The sequence below is a fragment of the Ictalurus furcatus genome, chromosome 2 (assembly GCF_023375685.1).
Source record: "Ictalurus furcatus strain D&B chromosome 2, Billie_1.0, whole genome shotgun sequence".
Classification (NCBI taxonomy): Eukaryota; Metazoa; Chordata; class Actinopteri; order Siluriformes; family Ictaluridae; genus Ictalurus; species Ictalurus furcatus.
In genome coordinates this window covers 10003711-10023229 of record NC_071256.1, presented here as the reverse complement: position 1 = coordinate 10023229, position 19519 = coordinate 10003711, and the positions used below count along the sequence as shown (strand labels likewise).

The following is a 19519-nucleotide window of genomic DNA, read 5'->3' as shown; positions in this document are numbered from 1 at the left end:
AACAGTAGCGGTAGTAGTAGTACTAATATGAGTAGCAGTAGTAACAGTAGCGGTAGTAGTAGTACTAATATGAGTAGCAGTAGTAACAGTAGTGGGAGTAGCAGTACTAATAGGAGTAGCAGTACTAATAGGAGTAGCAGTAGTAACAGTAGCGGTAGTAGTAGTACTAATATGAGTAGCAGTAGTAACAGTAGTGGGAGTAGCAGTACTAATAGGAGTAGCAGTACTAATAGGAGTAGCAGTAGTAACAGTAGCGGTAGTAGTAGTACTAATATGAGTAGCAGTAGTAACAGTAGCAGTAGTAGTAGTTCTAATATGGGTAGCAGTAGTAACAGTAGCAGTAGTAGTAGTACTAATATGAGTAGCAGTAGTAACAGTAGCGGTAGTAGTAGTACTAATATGGGTAGCAGTAGTAACAGTAGCAGTAGTACTAATATGAGTAGCAGTAGTAACAGTACCGGTAGTAGTAGTACTAATATGAGTAGCAGTAGTAACAGTAGCAGTAGTACTGATATGAGTAGCAGTAGTAATAGTAGCAGTAGTAGTACTAATATGAGTAGCAGTAGTAACAGTAGCGGTAGTAGCAGTACTAATAGGAGTAGCAGTAGTAACAGTAGCGGTAGTAGTAGTACTAATAGGAGTAGCAGTAGTAACAGTAGCGGTAGTAGTAGTACTAATATGAGTAGCAGTAGTAACAGTAGCGGTAGCAGTAGTACTAATATGAGTAGCAGTAGTAGTAGTACTAATATGAGTAGAAGTAGTAACAGTAGTGGTAGTAGTAGTACTAATATGAGTAGCAGTAGTAACAGTAGCAGGAGTAGTAGTACTAATATGAGTAGCAGTAGTAACAGTAGCGGTAGTAGTAGCACTAATATGGGTAGCAGTAGTAACATTAGCAGTAGTAGTAGTACTAATATGAGTAGCAGTAGTAACAGTAGCGGTAGTAGTAGTACTAATATGAGTAGCAGTAGTAACAGTAGCGGTAGTAGTAGTACTAATATGAGTAGCAGTAGTAACAGTAGCAGTAGTAGTAGTACTAATATGAGTAGCAGTAGTAACAGTAGCGGTAGTAGTAGTACTAATATGAGTAGCAGTAGTAACAGTAGCGGTAGTAGTAGTACTAATATGAGTAGCAGTAGTAACAGTAGCGGTAGTACTAATATGAGTAGCAGTAGTAACAGTAGCGGTAGTAGTAGTACTAATATGAGTAGCAGTAGTAACAGTAGTGGGAGTAGCAGTACTAATAGGAGTAGCAGTAGTAACAGTAGCGGTAGTAGTAGTACTAATATGAGTAGCAGTAGTAACAGTAGCAGGAGTAGTAGTACTAATATGAGTAGCAGTAGTAGTAGTACTAATATGAGTAGCAGTAGTAACAGTAGCGGTAGTAGTAGTACTAATATGAGTAGCAGTAGTAATAGTAGCAGTAGTAGTAGTAGTAGTACTAATATGAGTAGCAGTAGTAACAGTAGCGGTAGTAGTAGTACTAATATGAGTAGCAGTAGTAACAGTAGCGGTAGTAGTAGTACTAATATGAGTAGCAGTAGTAACAGTAGCAGGAGTAGTAGTACTAATATGAGTAGCAGTAGTAGTAGTACTAATATGAGTAGCAGTAGTAACAGTAGCGGTAGTAGTAGTACTAATATGAGTAGCAGTAGTAACAGTAGCGGGAGTAGCAGTACTAATAGGAGTAGCAATAGTAACAGTAGCAGTAGTACTAATATGAGTAGCAGTAGTAACAGTAGCAGTAGTAGTAGTACTAATATGAGTAGCAGTAGTAACAGTAGCAGTAGTAGCAGTACTAATAGGAGTAGCAGTAGTAACAGTAGCGGTAGTAGTAGTACTAATAGGAGTAGCAGTAGTAACAGTAGCGGTAGTAGTAGTACTAATAGGAGTAGCAGTAGTAACAGTAGCGGTAGTAGTAGTACTAATATGAGTAGCAGTAGTAACAGTAGCGGGAGTAGCAGTACTAATAGGAGTAGCAATAGTAACAGTAGCAGTAGTACTAATATGAGTAGCAGTAGTAACAGTAGCAGTAGTAGTAGTACTAATATGAGTAGCAGTAGTAACAGTAGCAGTAGTAGCAGTACTAATAGGAGTAGCAGTAGTAACAGTAGCGGTAGTAGTAGTACTAATAGGAGTAGCAGTAGTAACAGTAGCGGTAGTAGTAGTACTAATAGGAGTAGCAGTAGTAACAGTAGCGGTAGTAGTAGTACTAATAGGAGTAGCAGTAGTAACAGTAGCGGTAGTAGTAGTACTAATATGAGTAGCAGTAGTAACAGTAGCGGTAGCAGTAGTACTAATATGAGTAGCAGTAGTAACAGTAGCGGTAGCAGTAGTACTAATATGAGTAGCAGTAGTAACAGTAGCAGGAGTAGTAGTACTAATATGAGTAGCAGTAGTAGTAGTACTAATATGAGTAGCAGTAGTAACAGTAGCAGTAGTAGTAGTACTAATATGAGTAGCAGTAGTAATAGTAGTTGTTGCGGTAGTAGCAGTACTAATAGGAGTAGCAGTAGCAATACTAGTGGTAGATGTTGCAGTAATAGTAGCAGTAACAGTACTAGTAGTTGTAGTAATAGTAGTAGTAGCAGCAGCAGCAGTACTAACAGTAGCATTAGTTGTTGCGGTAGTAGCAGTAGTAGAAGTACTAATATGAGTAGCAGTCGTAACAGTAGTAGCAGTAGCAATACTAGTGGTAGATGTTGCAGTAATAGTAGTAGTAACAGTAGTAGTAATAGTGGCAGTAGAAGTAGCAGCAGTAGTAACAGTAGCATTAGTTGTTGCGGTAGTAGCAGTAGTAATAATAGAAATAGTAATAGTAGTAGTAATAGTACTAGTAGAAGTAATTATATTCAGCAAAAAAAGAAACGTCCCTTTTTCAGGAGACTGTATTTTTAAAGATAATTTTGTAAAATCCAAATAAGCTTTACTGATCTGTATTGCAAAGGGTTTAAACAATGTTTTTCATGCTTGTTCAATGAACCATAGACAATTATTGCACATGCACCTGTGGAACAGTTTACAGGCGGTAGGCAAATAAGGTCACAGTTACAATAAAGTAGGACACTAAAGAGACCTTTCTACTGACTCTGAAAAACACCAGAAGAAAGATGCCTAGGGTTCCTGCTCACCTGCATGAACATGCCATAGACCTGCTGCAGGCCGGCATGAGGACTGCAGATGTGGCCAGAGCAATAAACTACATTAATGTCTGTAATGTAAGACGCCTAAAGCTGTGTGTTTTTTTTTTAATAGTCCTTTGCGACTGTTGCTTGTCAGACTGTATGAACGTGATCCCCGCGGTAAGCCGTGTCACACTGTAGGATCTCAGTTGTCATTAATGTCAGATTGTACGACAGTCAAGGCGTGAAAAACGGACGCACGCACGAAGACTTGTACGGAGTAGGAGAAGCCACACTACAGGATAGTGCCTCAAGTCTTCTGACACCGCCAGAATTTAACCGGAGGAAAAATCTGATCTCAACGGCCATTAATCGGCTGTCGGGGAACGCGTCAATCTAGTGATAAAAGACTACAGATTTCGGCCTAGGATGTGAACCCAGCTTAAGACAGTGCTACAGGGAGACAGGAAGGACAGCTGATCGTCCTTGCAGTTGCAAACCAAATGTATCCCCCTCAGACGTGATCGAGAACTTGAAAATGCCTTGGTGGAAGAGAGGGGTAACATCTCACGGCAAGAACTGACCAATCTGGTGCACTGTAGTACTTAAAGCAGCTGGTAGCCACACCAGACACTGACTTTACTTTTGAGATTGACCCCCCCATTGTTCAGGGTCTCATTAATCTATTTCTGTTCGTCAAATGTCTGTGAAACTTCTTCAGTTTATATCTCAGTTGTTGAATGTTTTTATGTTAATACAAATATTTACACATGTTAAGAAATTTGCTGGAAATAAAAGCAGTTGTATGTGTGAGGACGTTTCATTTTTTTGCTGAGTAGCAGCAGTAGTAACAGAACCAGTAGAAACAGCAGTAATAGTTGTTTCAGTAATAGTAGCAGCAGCAGTAACAGTAGCGGTTGTTGCAGTAGTAGTAGTAATAGTAGTATAAGTTGAAGTAGTAATAAAAGTAGTACTATTCGTAGTTGTAGCAGAATAAGTAGAATTAGTAAAAAAGTGTTGTAGTAGTAGTAGTAATAGTAGTAAAAGTAATAGTAGTAGAAGTAGTAGTACTATTAGTAGAAGTAATAGTAGCAGTACAAGTAGTATAATAGAGGCAGAGTATAGCAGAGTTTAAAGTATACAATTAGACTGTGGTTATATGATCTATAAGAGACCAAGGCAAAAGATATCAAATCATGTCACTACTGTCCTAGTGTCCTATGCCTTACATAAGTCGCTGTATACAGCTAAAACTTTTGGTCGCTGTGTACTGACTACATAATGATATAATGTAGAAATCCTGAGTGCACAGTGTGTGTGTGTGTGTGTGTGTGTGTGTGTGTGTGTGTGAGAAAATTAAAATTCTTAAAATAAATCTGTCTTGAAATGTAATGTCAATTCTGACAGGGTACAGACGGTCATGTACTAAGCTCTGATAGGATGCTATTAGACTCATTATTCTGCCTTGTTGAACAATATAAAGATAGATGTGCTCACATATATTCCCTGTTCAACCGCTTTCCTTCTTTTCTTTGAGAGAAACTAGTGGCAGTCAGTGAGAGTGAATGACCCATAACTTTATTACAGATGCAGGAGCGCATCTGTCTGAGTGTGTGTGTGGGAGTGTGTCTGCCTTTAAAGGCACTCGTGCTAGCTGAATGATTCTATGGGGGAGCAGGCTGCAAGTTCTTAACCCCTTTCAATTTATTTGTGAGTGTGCGTATGTGTGTGAGAAAGACAGAGAGAGAGAGAGAGAGAGAGAGAGAGAGAGAGAGAGAGAGAGAGAGAGACACTAACGCCTGGTTTGGAATACTGGAAAATTTTAAGTGGGAGAGTCAGATCCTCCTTAGCGAGGGACACCAGGTATTCTCTGAGGAGAGCAACGGCCGATCCCTCATTCTGACTCTCACACCGGTGGAGAAATGGTACCATCCACTGGAAGGCGTTCTTCACATAGGACTCCACACTTGACTGAGAGAGAAAAATCACAAAGAGAGACACAGAGAGTGAGAGTAATAATGAGAATAAGGATTTAACAGTAGTCATGAGACAAACAGAAAATCACTGGGGACGATCGATGTCACAGCCATCCGTGGCCAGGGTCCAAAAAAGAATAATTAGTTCGGCTCACTGGGTGGCAAGGAAAAGATTCCTCTCTTGCTTGTATATGTGAGTGACACTAGCCAAACTGTTAAGACAGATGAACACATGAGCTATGTATACTGTATGTACACTGTATGGCCAAAAGTATGCAGACACCTGACCATCATACCCATATGTGGTTCTTCCCAAAGATGGATTTATACAATTGTATAGAATGTCTTTGTACCCTGTAGCATTACAATTTCCCTTCACTGGAACTAAGAGGCCCAAACCTGTTCCAGCATGACAATGCCCCTGTGCACAAAGCAAACTCCATGAAGACATAGTGTGTTAAGGTGTGAACACTTTTGGGATGAACCGGAACCAGCGCCTCCTCACACAACATCAGCGCCTGACCTCAACCTCACTAATGTTCTTGTAGCTGAATGAACTCAAATCCCAGAATAAGTTCATTCAACTATTAAATAGAATAATCACTATGGAAAGCTTTGAATCTGCTTACTTTTACAATCATATTTCTTATTACAAGTTGAAAAAAAATTAAACAAATATATGACATTGAATGGGAGATTGAGGGACTTCATTAATTAATTAACCACCATATTCGATTAATAGAGTTAATTTATTATTATCTTTTTTTTAATGTTGCTTAATTAAAATGTATTGGCAATACTAGAAACTAAATATGGCAAGAAAGCTACTCTGAAAAGAAAAAAAATCTTTAAAAATTATTGACAAAAAAGAAATATATTAAGTGCGTGTGTGTGTGTGTGAAATGTAAAAGGAAAAGAAAAAAAAAAAAACGGAAAAAACACAGATGAAACAGGCCCAGACCAATGCAAACAAAAGCGCATCTGCATACATTTTTCATGAGTAGGCGGAGCTTGTCGATGTCACTGAGCTGCCGCAGCTCCCTCAGACTGAGGCTCAGGTCGCAAGATGTCTCGTACACTAGGGTCTCCATGGTAACCAGGTCGTCAACCAGCTGCTCCAGCCCGGGGATTTCCCGCTCTTTTCCCAGACGCAACAGAGACAGTGCACAGTCCACCTAGACACACACAAAATGGTTGAAAACACAAACACAAACGAGTAAACACATCTCCTCAGCCAACCAAGAGCAAGCTGTTAGAAGACTGACCAATCAGACATCGCATGACAACAAAGAGCGCCAATCAGAATCAGAATAAACTCCCAAACCACATAGTAACATGTAAAAAGAGTATGGGATGAAATGCTTTCATCTAAACACACAAAGCTGAAAAATATTTGAAGGGGGAAAAAAAAAAAATTCTTCAAATGGAAAAAGGAGCGCAAAAGCCGAACAACAAAAATCACCAGCTTGAGCAACTAGTCAATCTGTTCCGCATCCTGACCTGCCAATAAATATCCTTCTACCTGTTGACAGACATCACCGGTGGCCAATCAATATGAGATCTATGTCTGGTAAGGAGAGAAATGGTAACGATTCGTCTCCGTGGTTCATACAAAATCAGGAAGACTCACAGATTCATCACAATGAACGTCCTCCTGCCGACATTAACAACCAAACACACTGATCAATACAGGCCGTAAAGGATGAAACGCAGAGGATGCGGAGGGTTACATACATCTTACTAGCCCTGCAGACAGCACAAACACAACACACAGACAATTTTGCACACAAATACACACCTTGATCATTAGAGTCGTGTCGAATAGAAAACATTGATATGCACTTCCACATAAACTATCTGCTCTGAGGGCTGTACCAGGTGGAAACAGCCATGCAGAGATGAACAATCTTTTAATTACAGCTAATCAGTATTTCATCCGCTTCTTTCAATCCTCACACTCTATCGTTTTTTTCCTCACACGGTGGAATGTTAGAAACTGGTTCCAGTTGACCACGTCTTAATAATGACAAAGTTTATGTATACTACAGTCTTTTAAAATAACTATTTTTTTAATAATACAAACTACTTAATATCAGTACAGAACAGCACAATATTTAATTCCATAGTTGTTATTATTTTACAGTTTATTGTCTAGTAATCATATTTAGGTTAAGTAAGTATTCAAATATATTACTTTTTGTTGTTTAGTTTGTGAACCCTTTCGAATTTTCTACATTTCTGCATAAAGATGAAGCAAAACATCATCGGATTTTCACCCAAGTCGTGAAAGTAGACAAAGAGAACCCAGTTAAACGAATGAGATAAAAAATATTATACTTGTTCATTTATTTATTGAGGAAAATGATCCGGTGTTGCATATCTGTGAGTGGCAAAAGTATGTGAACCTTTGCTTTCAGTATCTGATGTGACCCGCTTGTGCAGCAATAACTGCAAGTAAACGTTTCCGGGTAACTGTTGATCAGTCCGACGCATCATTTGTTTAACTGGGTTCTCGTTATCTACTTTTAGGACTTGTGTGAAAATCTGATGATGTTTTAGGTCATATTTATGCAGATACATGAAAAATACTCAAGGGTTCGCAAATCTTCAAGCACCATTGTACATTCGTCTAAAATCCATTCTTCATACACACAAATTTATGAAAGTTATGAACTTGGGAAAATTAACTAGGTTGCACATGCTGAACCCTTATTTGTGCTGGTCGAAGCGAATACACAACTGGGAACATGTTTTTCAGGTTCCCATTATATGCTGTATAGAGCTGGGGAACACTGGACTCTGGAAACTGGGGAACATGGGACCCCTGGGGAGCATTTGTCAAGTGTTCATTTTGTGCCATATCAATCTGGGGAACGTAGGACCCTTTTTTATGTGTTCATTATGTGCTATATCAATCTGGCAAACATAGATACGCTCCCAAGCCGAACTCTTTTGGAACAAAACAGGGAAACAAAAATAGAGATCGTTGGCAGTAATTCAGCTCTGGGGCTGCTCGTTGTAAACGGTACTCGGGCATTACACGTTGAAGAAAACAAGGATGGCCCGATGTACAAGGGGATTTTTTTCATCTCCTCAATCGCCAAAACTGAATCCGAGGAGAAGATGGACGTTTCAACAAACTGACGTTTTAAACAGCCACAATAATTCAAAACTGACCCATCAGTCTATCGAGGTGACCCTCGTAATGATCAAAAGGATTGGGCCAAAATTGAACCACAATGCTACTACAAGAGCATTGAATCACTTCTTACAGCAAATGACTACCAGATTATTTTTTAACATATTTGTTTATGCTTATGAACACATCCTTATATTTATGAGTACAAAATCAAAATACATTCCCTCACTGTATATATTAAATATTTAAGATACTAAATACTTTGCACAGTCTCCTTTTGACTATCTAAGGATAGTCAAAAATTGCAAAGAAAAATTAACTGGTCAGTTTTAATCAGCATTTTTTTACACCACTTTTTTTTACACCACTAACAAAGTCAACAGAAAAGACAACTGAATTGTGAAGTGCAATTATCTGTATGATAATTAGTCTTAAGCCAAAATAGTTTCAAAGTTGTGACAGGGCTAGGTAGTACACACATGTTGGTGTCTGTTCAAAAAAGAGACAATAAACACTGGATCCATAAAAAGAGCAGCTCTAGAAGTTAACCAACCATCAAAATAAAAAATAACTTTTAAAATAAAGTTTGGATAAATAAAACAATGCAACCCTACTCAGATGATTTAACAGATTAAATAGAAACTCTGCTATTATGTGATCTAGATTTTACTTGCAGCTCAGAAATGGACAAACGTTCCCCTGACTGATACAGTGCCCTCCACTAATATTGACACCCTTGGTAAATAGGAGCAAAGAAAGCTGTGAAAATTTGTCTTTATTGTTTAATCTTTTAATATTTTGTTAAACCAATTCACAAAAATACTATGCTCACATGGATTTTAAACAATTGCAAACACAACACAGGTTTATCGAAAACTATATATTTGTATTTTTAGTACACCTGGGTGACTAGGAACAGGAAATTGTTCAACCATGACTTCCTGTTTCACAGGGGTATAAATATGAGGTAACACATAGGCCAAATTCCCTTAGTCAGTCATAACAATGGGTAAGACCAAGGAGTATAGCTGTGATGTGCGGCAAAAGGTTGCTGAGCTTCACAAAATGGGAAGTGTCTATAAGAAAATAGCACAAGCATTGAAAATGCCCATTTCCACCATCAGGGCAATAATTAATAAGTTCCAGTCAACTGGAAATGTTATGAACCAACCTGGAATTGGACGTGTGTCTATATTGTCTCAACGCACTGTGAAGAGGACGGTTCGAGTGGTCAAAAAATCTCCAAGGATCACAGATTGGAGAATTGCAGAAGTTACTTGCGTCTTGGGGTCAGAAAGTCTCCAAAACTACAATCCGAAGTCACCTACATCACCACAAGTTGTTCGGAAGGATTTCAAGAAAAAAGCCTCTACTCTCATCCAAAAACAAACTCAAGCATCTTCAGTTTGCCAGACACTACTGGAACCTCAAATGGGCTGGGGTTCTATGGTCAGATGAAACCAAAATAGAGCTTTTTGGTAATAAACACCAGAGGTGGTTTTGGTGCACACAGATGGAAAAGTACCTCATGCCCACGGTTAAATATGGTGGCGGCTCTTTAATGTTTTGGAGCTGTTTTTTTGCCAGATGACCTGGACATTTTGTTAGGATACATGGCATCATGGACTCTATCAAATATCAACAGATATTAAATGAAAACCTGCCTGCCTCTGCCAGAAAGCTTAAAATGGGCCGTGGTTGGATCTTCCAGCAGGACAATGATCCAAAACGTACATCAAAATCAACACAAAAATGGTTTATTGACCACAAAATCAAGGTCTTGCAATGGCCATCCCAGTCCCCTGACCTAAAACCCATAGAAAACCTGTGGGGTGAACTGAAGAGGAGAGTCCACCAGTGTGAACCACAAAATTTGAAGGATCTGGAAAGATTCTGTATGGAGGAACGGTCTCAGATCCCTTGCCATACAAGGGATACACAAGCACAGTTGTTGCCTTAATGAAACAGTGAAGCATATACAAGTTCAAATTCACTAGAACAATTACAAACGACCTGTAAATTTGTTAATCCATTGAAATTAGGCAGCATCTGCTAATAAAAATAACAGCTGTTAAAAAGCACAAAATAAGACCAATAAAGATAATAGATAAATGTTAGTGCCATAGACTGGTTGCCTGTTGTTAAAAGATATGGTGGAGCAATTCGGTGTTCAAAAAAACTGGCTAACAAACTATGTAACAGGTATTACTGGGGGGAAAAAAACAAAAACAGTGATAAAAGAAAAGGGAAATACTTCTGGTCTCTTTTTTTTTTTTTTTTTTTTTTTTTAAAATTCAGTCAGTCAAAAACCTTATTTAAAGATTGTAGAACAATTTAAAAATTAAGCAAGGTCTATGCTAACAAGTTCACACTTCATTAACATCAACTCTCTCAGCAGCAGACCAGACAGGAGTGGGAGCTCAGATAAGGTCCTCTGCTACTTCACAGCACCACTTCAGAGTGCAGTTTTTACATTAGCCAATTTGCACAATGATTTCTCGCATCAACGCAAGAACAGAAAGTCCTCAATACTGTATGACCACCTACAGCACTCTTAAGTTCCGCTTAAGCCTAATGAACAGCATAAGACGAGAGTTTGCGGTTTGTGTGTGCATCGTACCGAGTTAGAGTTGTTAGAAGGTTCCTATCCCCAGAAGGATAGGAATATCGGACGGTTCTGACCTTGTGGGGACATTTGGCTGGTCTACACAGAGAAATCAGCGTTTTTTCAGGGATTAGAATGAAGGCATGGTGATGATACGTGTGTTTGTGTGTGTATACCTGCCAGAAATTATAGCTGCTATCTTCAGCATTGGTAAGGCACCAGCCAGCGATTAGTATGACAGCATGGCAATTATGGATGTGGTTTGGTGTGTGTTGGTGTGTGTTGGTGTGTGTGTGTGTGTATACCTGACGTGAGTTGTGCTCGATCTCCTGGGCTCTGCTCAAGTACCAGTCAGTAAGGAGTGTGATGGATGGAGTGGGGGTGCAAAATCGCTCCAACTCTGGCTGCTGCTCATACAGGAAGTTAGGATCATCCACCATGCATGTCTCCACTGCTGTCCTACACACACACACACACAAAATCATGACATCCGTTATTATTTCCCAGGTAACACCTTGACATTTCTGATTAAAATCATCAAGTCTTGCCAACCCCCACCTGCACTGCGGATCTTCACACCAGTCCAAATCCCTGTGCCTCTGCTCGTCCCAAGGAATAAACACCACGCTGGACATCTCATCCTTACTAGAAAGTGAGACAAACAGGGATTCAAAACTAAATTTACCAAAAAAAGCCTGGCTAAAATGACTTCCCAAAAGAGCTGGTGTCCTGCTCAGTGAGCCAAATGCTTGTGACAACTTGCACGGTTTTGCGTTTTTAACAGCACACTGCCTTGCTGGCAGCATGTAAGAGCTAAACAACAGCCTGCCAAGTAAGCTTGCTCCCAACTGACGAACGTGTCAGAAATGCCACGAGCAGCTGGTGATGCGATTATTAGACACAAGTAGACTTTGCAAGTGCTTGCTGCACAATTTCTCCCTTTTTTTTTTTTGGTTTACCAAATATGCTCCCAAATTTGTCATGGGTGCTTCCCCCGATAAGGTGCGTCTCATGACGGCTACCAATCTGGGACGGTGAAGGCTAACGCATGCTTCCACCAACAAACCCGAAGCCAGACAATGCGTCTTTTCAAAATGCTGGCTCAAGCGACGTCACGCGAAGGCGTCTAATGACACGGGGAGAGTGCTAACTGTATTCCGTATACTTCAGTCCGCATGAAGTGGAGAGGTGTACACGAGACCTCAAAAGAGGCTGATCCAGACTTATTTTGGGGGGGGGCTGCGGAGTACAGAGTTGAAGATGGTGGGGGAAATAAAGGTAGCTTAAAACAGCACTGAAGCTGCGAATGTAATCTGTAGTCTGTTCATCGAAATGCCCTTTGGAGTGTTCTTTGCTGGACATGGAGTAAAACATACTAAACAAATAAAACAGTTTAAAAATAGCAAGGACTCCATTTGATCATTTTTAGGACAGAAACATCTTTTAGATATGCAAAATCCATCGAGTGACTTCTCTGTAGACTACAGACTCGTGCTGATATTCTCTGCTGACGTTTCAGTTAGAGTAATTTTGTTGGAGTGAACAATGAAGGAATGAAAAAAGAAAAAAAAAAAAAAGCTTCTACCCTCATACCTATCTTAACGGTTATACAATGCGCAAGAAATTATGATGTAATAATGAGGCAAATGCAAACCCCATAGACTGCCTGAAAATGACACCGTGTTCAACAGAAAGCTGGCAAAAAAAAAAATTCTGGAGTAAAATTGGCAAAATCCCCTTTAAGCAGTCTCTAAAGAGAAGCTATTTGGCCTGTTCATTATGACCCCAGCTAAAAACCTACTCTGGGTGTGATTTTACGAGAGGGTTCTCCCTTTTTTCATTTTGAAAATGGAGCAAAATAGCCACAATGACAGGAACTAAAACGTACCGACTGGAACAAATGATTTCTTCCTGCTATTGTGAGAATGAAGGAGAGAAAGTAATACAGATGATGCCACATTCTATACACTAATAGTGTTCGATTTTTCTATATCTTTCACACATCTCTGCTCTGAGCTCAGCATACCTAACTGAGCACAGATGTATGTCTAAATCCTGATCGCAAAATTCAATAAAGAATCTGATTCTTTCAAAGACACGAATTTCCATTTACCTTCCATAATGACTCAGTAATTCTAATCTCCCAAACTCTAATCAAAATCTTCTGAATTGAAGAAAAGGCATTATTTTCATGCGGGTCAGAAAGACTGTGATCACTGATTCGCAGACTTAATTACACGAAAATAACCTCTTTCCTCTTTTTTACACTCAGCTTGGAGGAAAGTCATTTACATACACACGCAATCAATACAACTGAGTTATTCTGCTCATGTTCCATGTAATCTGGCCTGGGTTTGTGAGATGGAGAGAGAAATGAAGATGGCCTTAACTAATTTGTGTGTCCACCTATCTGCCTAGCGATCTGTCTCACCGCCTGTCTCACTGTCCATCTAGCCGTCTGAATCGCTGCCTATTTCTGTCTTGCTGCCTCTCTAGCCGCCCATCTCGCTGCCTCTGTTTAGTCGCCCGTCTCGCTGCATCTCTAGTCATCTGTTTCGCTGCCTCTTTAAGTGTCCACCTCACAGCCTCCCTAGCAATTTGTCTCACTGCCTTTCTAGCCAGCCGTCTCACTACCTCTCTAGCCATCCATCTTGCTGCCTCTTTAGCAGTGTTGCTGCTTCTGTGGACATCCATCTCATTGCCCATATAGCTGTCCGTCACACGCTCTCTCTAGCTGTTGGTCTCACTTCCCACATGTCCATCCATTAGACGGTCCATCTCACTGACCCATAGCCATGTGTCTCACTGCCCAGCTAGATGGCTCTATCCATCCGTCCACCCATCCATCTATCCATTTCAAGTCTATCAGTCTGACTTAATTTCCAGTTTTTTGCTGCCACCTACTCCGAGTTTAAGATGTTATGCAAGTCAAACCGTGCATGTTCATGATTATCCAAGGAGAAATTGTTACTTTTTTTCTAATTAAATCCTGTACAGGTAATCAGAAAATCCTAAAACATATTGAAAAGACTTCATTTGGCTACAGTTTTCTCAGTAGCAGATGGCGAGAGACCTGCAGTTTTGCCTGTGAGGAAAAACCACAGCGCAGTTAAACCCTCTCGGACCTGCAAAAATGAGAAAGTGGCCTCCAGCTGTTGATCTATGATGGATGCTCGATACTAAGGCAGCTGACCTCCAGGGAGCGAGAGAGAGAGAGAGAGAGAGAGAGAGAGAGGAGAAACAGAAAGTGGGAGGCCGCAAAGTGCCCTAAATCTTCCACCACCCTCATTATGAAAATGGTAGGGGGGAAAAGACAGATGCATCCTCTTTGTTTCTCCTCTACACACACACACACACACACACACACACACACACACACACACACACACACACACACACACACACACACAAAACACCTCTCAAATACACGCTCACGCTGTCTCCTAAATCCCCACTACCAGCAGTTAACTGTGTCTTCTGCAGTTGTATATCAAAAGAAAGCGATGCGCAAATGCAAAACGGACGACTAGGAACCTGGGCTTTATTGCTACTGCTGCTTTGACATTGGGTGTAAATTTAGGATGTGCAATTACACACATCTGTTTTAAATTCCGTGACTCGAGGGTGTCGAAGCAAACGCAGTGTTATAGTTCAGAGCCAGAGAGACTGAATATTTTGAGAGGTGGCCTGACACGACAACTGCAACACAATTTAACACCAAGAACACTTTCTATAATATTACAGCTCATGATGTCAAGAAGGTCAGTCCTGAGCCATGCCATGTGACTAAGCATGTGCCAAAAAATAATATTCCTTAAGCCTGTTTACATGAGCAGGGTTTTAAGGGATTCAGCAGGGTTTTAAGATTGTCACTTATCACACTGTACGACGTGATCCGATAATAACTTGGCTGAATTCCGACACATGTTCTGTGTGTCGGATTACACGATGAAGATCCTCTAATGATAGACCAGTGATTAGAGAAAATTTCTACGTTCTGTTCATGTCCGATGGGGAAAAAGTGCTGAAAACGGGCTTGCGAAAACCGAAACGAGCCAATGATGCAATACTAGTAATGTCATACAGAGAGAAAGCACTTGTAAAACACAGTGAAACACCCTTCCAGATACATGAGCTCACAGATGTCCATGATTGGCTAGTGTTGCTGTGATTGACAGGGAGACAGTATGCCCCTCCTACCCAGAGAGCATGGCCAATTTTGCACACAAAAAGGGACAGTGTACATTAACTAACATTCATAAATGGAAATGTACCCAAGTTAGCCCAAAGGCTAATTTTCATTGGTAGTCCCTTTGCCAGATGTTATTAGGCATACAACAACAACAACAACAATAATAATAATAATAATAAAACCAGAAATTAATACCCCACTGTAAAATACAGTTAAACACCACAAGTTTAAAAAAATATATATTTTTTTTAATAAAAAAAATATAATTTATACACACACACACACATAAAATAATAATAGTAATAACGCGACATCACTGTGAAGAAGCCATTTCTTAAGATAACACTTAAATGAGTTAAAAGATATACATTCTCTAACCGATTGCGGTAAACAGAATTCCACTGATGTGATGCTCTGAAGGAAAAGACAGCCTGACTAAAAGAACTTTTCCTGCGTGGAATTATGCAATCCACCCTAGCTGCACCTCTAGTTACTCTGTTTTCAAGAGGCTTTAAATTAATAAAGTCAGTCAAGGGGGGGAGGAGCTAAACCATACATACTCTTATGAACTAAACAAACATTTTTAAACTTCATGAGGTTTTCCCAGCTAAGCAAGTTAATACTCATTTCAAATGCGGCAATGGTGAAAACTACATTTTTTGTTTTTGATCTAGAATTTGAAGTGCTTCTTTCTGTGATGATTCCGATGGTTATAAAACTGTGGAATGTGTATTAGACCAGCTTGTCAAACAGTAAGTGATATGAGAAAGAATCATAGAATGAAAATATATCTTTGCAGCCTTACTTGAATATTTACCGACTTAAATATGACATTTTTACAAACCTTTATTTCGTGGGAGTCTAGATGTACCCCTAGATATGTACATTCCGAAACAACTTGTAATCTCTCTCCCAAAATAAAAAAATATCCTGCTTTAGATCCTTTAGATAAGAACATACAAACTGTTTTCACACAGTTGACACACAGTAGGTAAATCATTCATGTACATGCTAAAGAGAACTGGGCCCAATATGGATCCTGTGGAACACCAGTTGATAGACATAATGACTTAGATTTGTGATGATCAATTTTGACTAATTGAGAATGGGAAGAAGGATGAGATTTAATTAAACTTACAAGCTATACTGAAAATTTTTAATTAAGTAATTTATGCAAATGATTATCACGGTTAACCCTATCATTAAGGTTAATATGGTTAACAATGATAGTGTGAACATTCTCCTATTGCACCTTTTCCCGAATGTTCTTTAATAACTTATTTGAAAATCAAGTCAAGGAGTAGAGATGTTTCAAGGCCAAATGAAAAAAAAAAAAAAAATATATATATATATATATATATATATATATATATATATATATATATATATATATATATTTTTTTTTTACCACTGTATAGAAACATTTCTACCAGGATCCCTTTTCTGTGTACTTTAATTGTTCTTCTTTGAGCAGTCCAAATTCTTAGACTAATCATGTAATCATGTCATGGTTTTTTCAGTGAGCACACTGCACTGAAGGCCACATCCACGACCCCTGAAGTTACTCAGAACAACATTCGCAGCTCTAAGGTGAATGTGTGGACAAAGCCACTTTTTACCTTGATCAAGTATTCACTTGTGTCCTTTAATTGCTCACCAGAAGATAAATGATTTTATCAATGCTTTGCTTTGACAATCTTCTTGCGTGTGCTCTAATTAATTGTGAGGAAATGCTACAGGTTCGTGCACCCTCACTAATGACAGCTTGACAAAGCTCGCCGTGAAGGCCGACCTTTAGAGTATTAAAAGTAAAAATAAAAGCCCGCCACAGGGAGGCTGTGGTTCAGGTGGTAGAGCGGGTTGTCCACTAATCGTAGGGTTGGCGGTTCGATTCCCGGCCCACATGACTCCATATACCGAAGTGTCCTTGGGCAAGACACTGAACCCCAAGTTGCTCCCGATGGCAAGTTAGCACCTTGCATGGCAGCTGTGCTACCATTGGTGTGTGAGTGTGTGTGTGAATGAGACGCAGTGTAAAGCGCTTTGGAGAAAAGCGCTATGTAAGTGCGCCATTTACCATTTTCAAAAAGCAGAGGAATGCGGTATAGAGCTGGTTACGAAACCTAAAGTTCATCTCAACCTCCAGACACCTCTCCAAGCATGTATGGATATGTGTGTGTGTGTGCGCGAGAGAGAGAGAGAGAGAGATTCGTACCAGGCTTCGGGCAGCAGCACTGTATACTCATGTGGAGAGGTGGTTTCTGGGAAATTGCACAGGATAGCTAGTCGATGTTGGAGCAACTCAGAGCCGTGATAAGTAAAGAGAATATCCAGTGCCTGAACGTTACTCTCCTAGGAGAAAGAAAGGAAGAGAGAGAGAGCGAGAGAGAGAGAGAGAGAGAAATAAATGAATAATTAATACAAGCCAAATTCATGGCTGTGTCCATTTTCCCCTGCAGCTATTTCTCCACTAATAGTCTTGGTAAGTAACCATATTTCAGCCTTCAAGACTTAGAAATACTTCCATGGTATAACGGAGAATCCATATTTTAGACAACACACACACACACACACACACACACACACACAATGAGGTTACACTAAGATGTATAATTCACACTCATGGACTCACATACACCCACGACCGAAAGAAAGAAGAAAAGAAGTGAGATTTACCCTGGCGTAGGTTCTCGCTGACAGCACGATATTCTGACTGCGGAACTTTTTGAAGAATTCTGAGTCGTACCTCTCCTCCGCTGCATGGGGTCCACCCAAAATCTCCTACACACACACACACACACACACACACACACACACACGCTGAATAAATCCTCTAAATAAGCACTAACGATATTTATCTCTTGTAAATAATATGCGACAGAGTCACTTTAGAGTCATGTGACACTACTGTCACTTTTAAATACCACCATTGTATCTCTCCGTTCATAACGTCTGCTCTATACAAGTGATGTGTACGCCGAATCCTTCTGTTGTGCATTGTGATTATTTGTCTTACCTCTACTGCCATTATTATGCTTTATGTGCCTTTGTCTGCATTTTATTGCATATAGTGGTTTTAACACGTTTAATACGTCTGCCTTGTGGAGTGAAGGTATTGTATCCTGTCTTTTACTATGGAGTTTATGTGCAAATTATAGTGTCTTGTCTTTTATTCTGTTTTGTTGTGCACTTTGTGCTTCGATGGTACCCCGTGTTGTATTGAATATGGTGCTCTTATTGTGCTTTGAAGCTCGCGGTTTGAAATGCGCTTTGTAGTGTATATTCTGTCTGACAGTGAATCATATCGTATAAGAACATCCATTGATATACCCTAATAAAACACCGATAAAATGATAAAGAAAGAAATTAAACAGGATGGGCATGCTGTTGTAGGAAAATAACACGACGCAATACGATGGTGTGACGTGGATACGAAGCGATACGAAGAGCAGTTGTCCTTACCAATCCAAAGTGAATTATTTTCCAATAACAGCAAATTAACTTCGACAGAAATGTTTTTGTTTTTTTTCCTATTATTATTAATTTTATAATTCATACTTTTAATACATTTATAGTTAAATTTAATGTTGTGGAAAACAAATTATCTCCTGTTAGAACTTCCATTATAACAGCTAACCTCTCATTCGAAATGTCTTTTTTTTTTTTTTTTTTCATTTTCACCTTTAAGTTAACGAGAGAAAAAATAAAGCAGCTCGTCATGTTAACAAGAAACCACAAATCTCCGTTGTGAAGACTTCCCTGTGTTGGAAAACCTAAAGTTACAGCGTTACGTTCGACTGTTAGAAAGTGCTGACACTGGAGACTCCTTCCAAAAATGTTAAACAGACATCTCCTCACGGAAGAGGTTCTTCTCACCGCATCAACAAATCTGTTCATGTGCCGTAAAATTCCCCTGCGTAAGTTGTTACTATAGAAACAGTAACGTTAGCTCGAGCGCATTAATATAAACCTTGCAGCTGGAACTACCTTGAGAGCTGCTGTTATAGAGAATTAACCAGCATCTTCTGACCAAGTCGAGTAGCCAAGCATCTAAGGATGTTTGAGGCTGACCAACCGGTATTTCAACGATTGGTTGTGGCTTTTAGAAATTTAATGACTAATCTTAGTCATATTTCTTAGAAAGAATAAAGATCCCACTCATAATACTTTCCCTCAAACACACTGGGGTCAGAGCTGATGCCAAGAGGCTGGTGCCTAATCTCAAACCATCTTGCATCGCCTCCACCATGAAGAAAAGAGATCTAACAAAAAGAACTAGGACAGTCACAATGATGATAGTTATAGTAGATGTGTCATTACAACACTATTGTTAAGTTCAACAAGAAAGAAATCAGCGCAAATCAACATGTAGGTTTCAAATTCAAAGACTGAAAATAAACCCTACCTCCTAACACTACTTTTTTTTTTTTTTCCTTTTCAAAACAAAAAAATTTACAAGGTTTTAAACAATTATAATAAGAAAGT

At 39.4% G+C, this 19519-nt stretch overlaps 1 protein-coding gene across 2 annotated transcripts in view; it reads right to left on the bottom strand.

The window, feature by feature from the left end:
* nbas (NBAS subunit of NRZ tethering complex) overlaps positions 1–19519 on the bottom strand; it is a 269126-nt gene that overhangs the window by 176293 nt on the left and 73314 nt on the right. For both annotated transcript variants that reach the window (XM_053647154.1, XM_053647162.1), the window contains exons 20-25: positions 17711–17815; positions 17250–17386; positions 11401–11487; positions 11148–11301; positions 6088–6273; positions 4920–5093 (exon numbers count right to left, since the gene is read on the bottom strand). In XM_053647154.1, coding sequence (XP_053503129.1) covers positions 4920–5093; positions 6088–6273; positions 11148–11301; positions 11401–11487; positions 17250–17386; positions 17711–17815 — 843 coding nt within the window. The remainder of the gene's footprint in view (positions 1–4919; positions 5094–6087; positions 6274–11147; positions 11302–11400; positions 11488–17249; positions 17387–17710; positions 17816–19519) is intronic.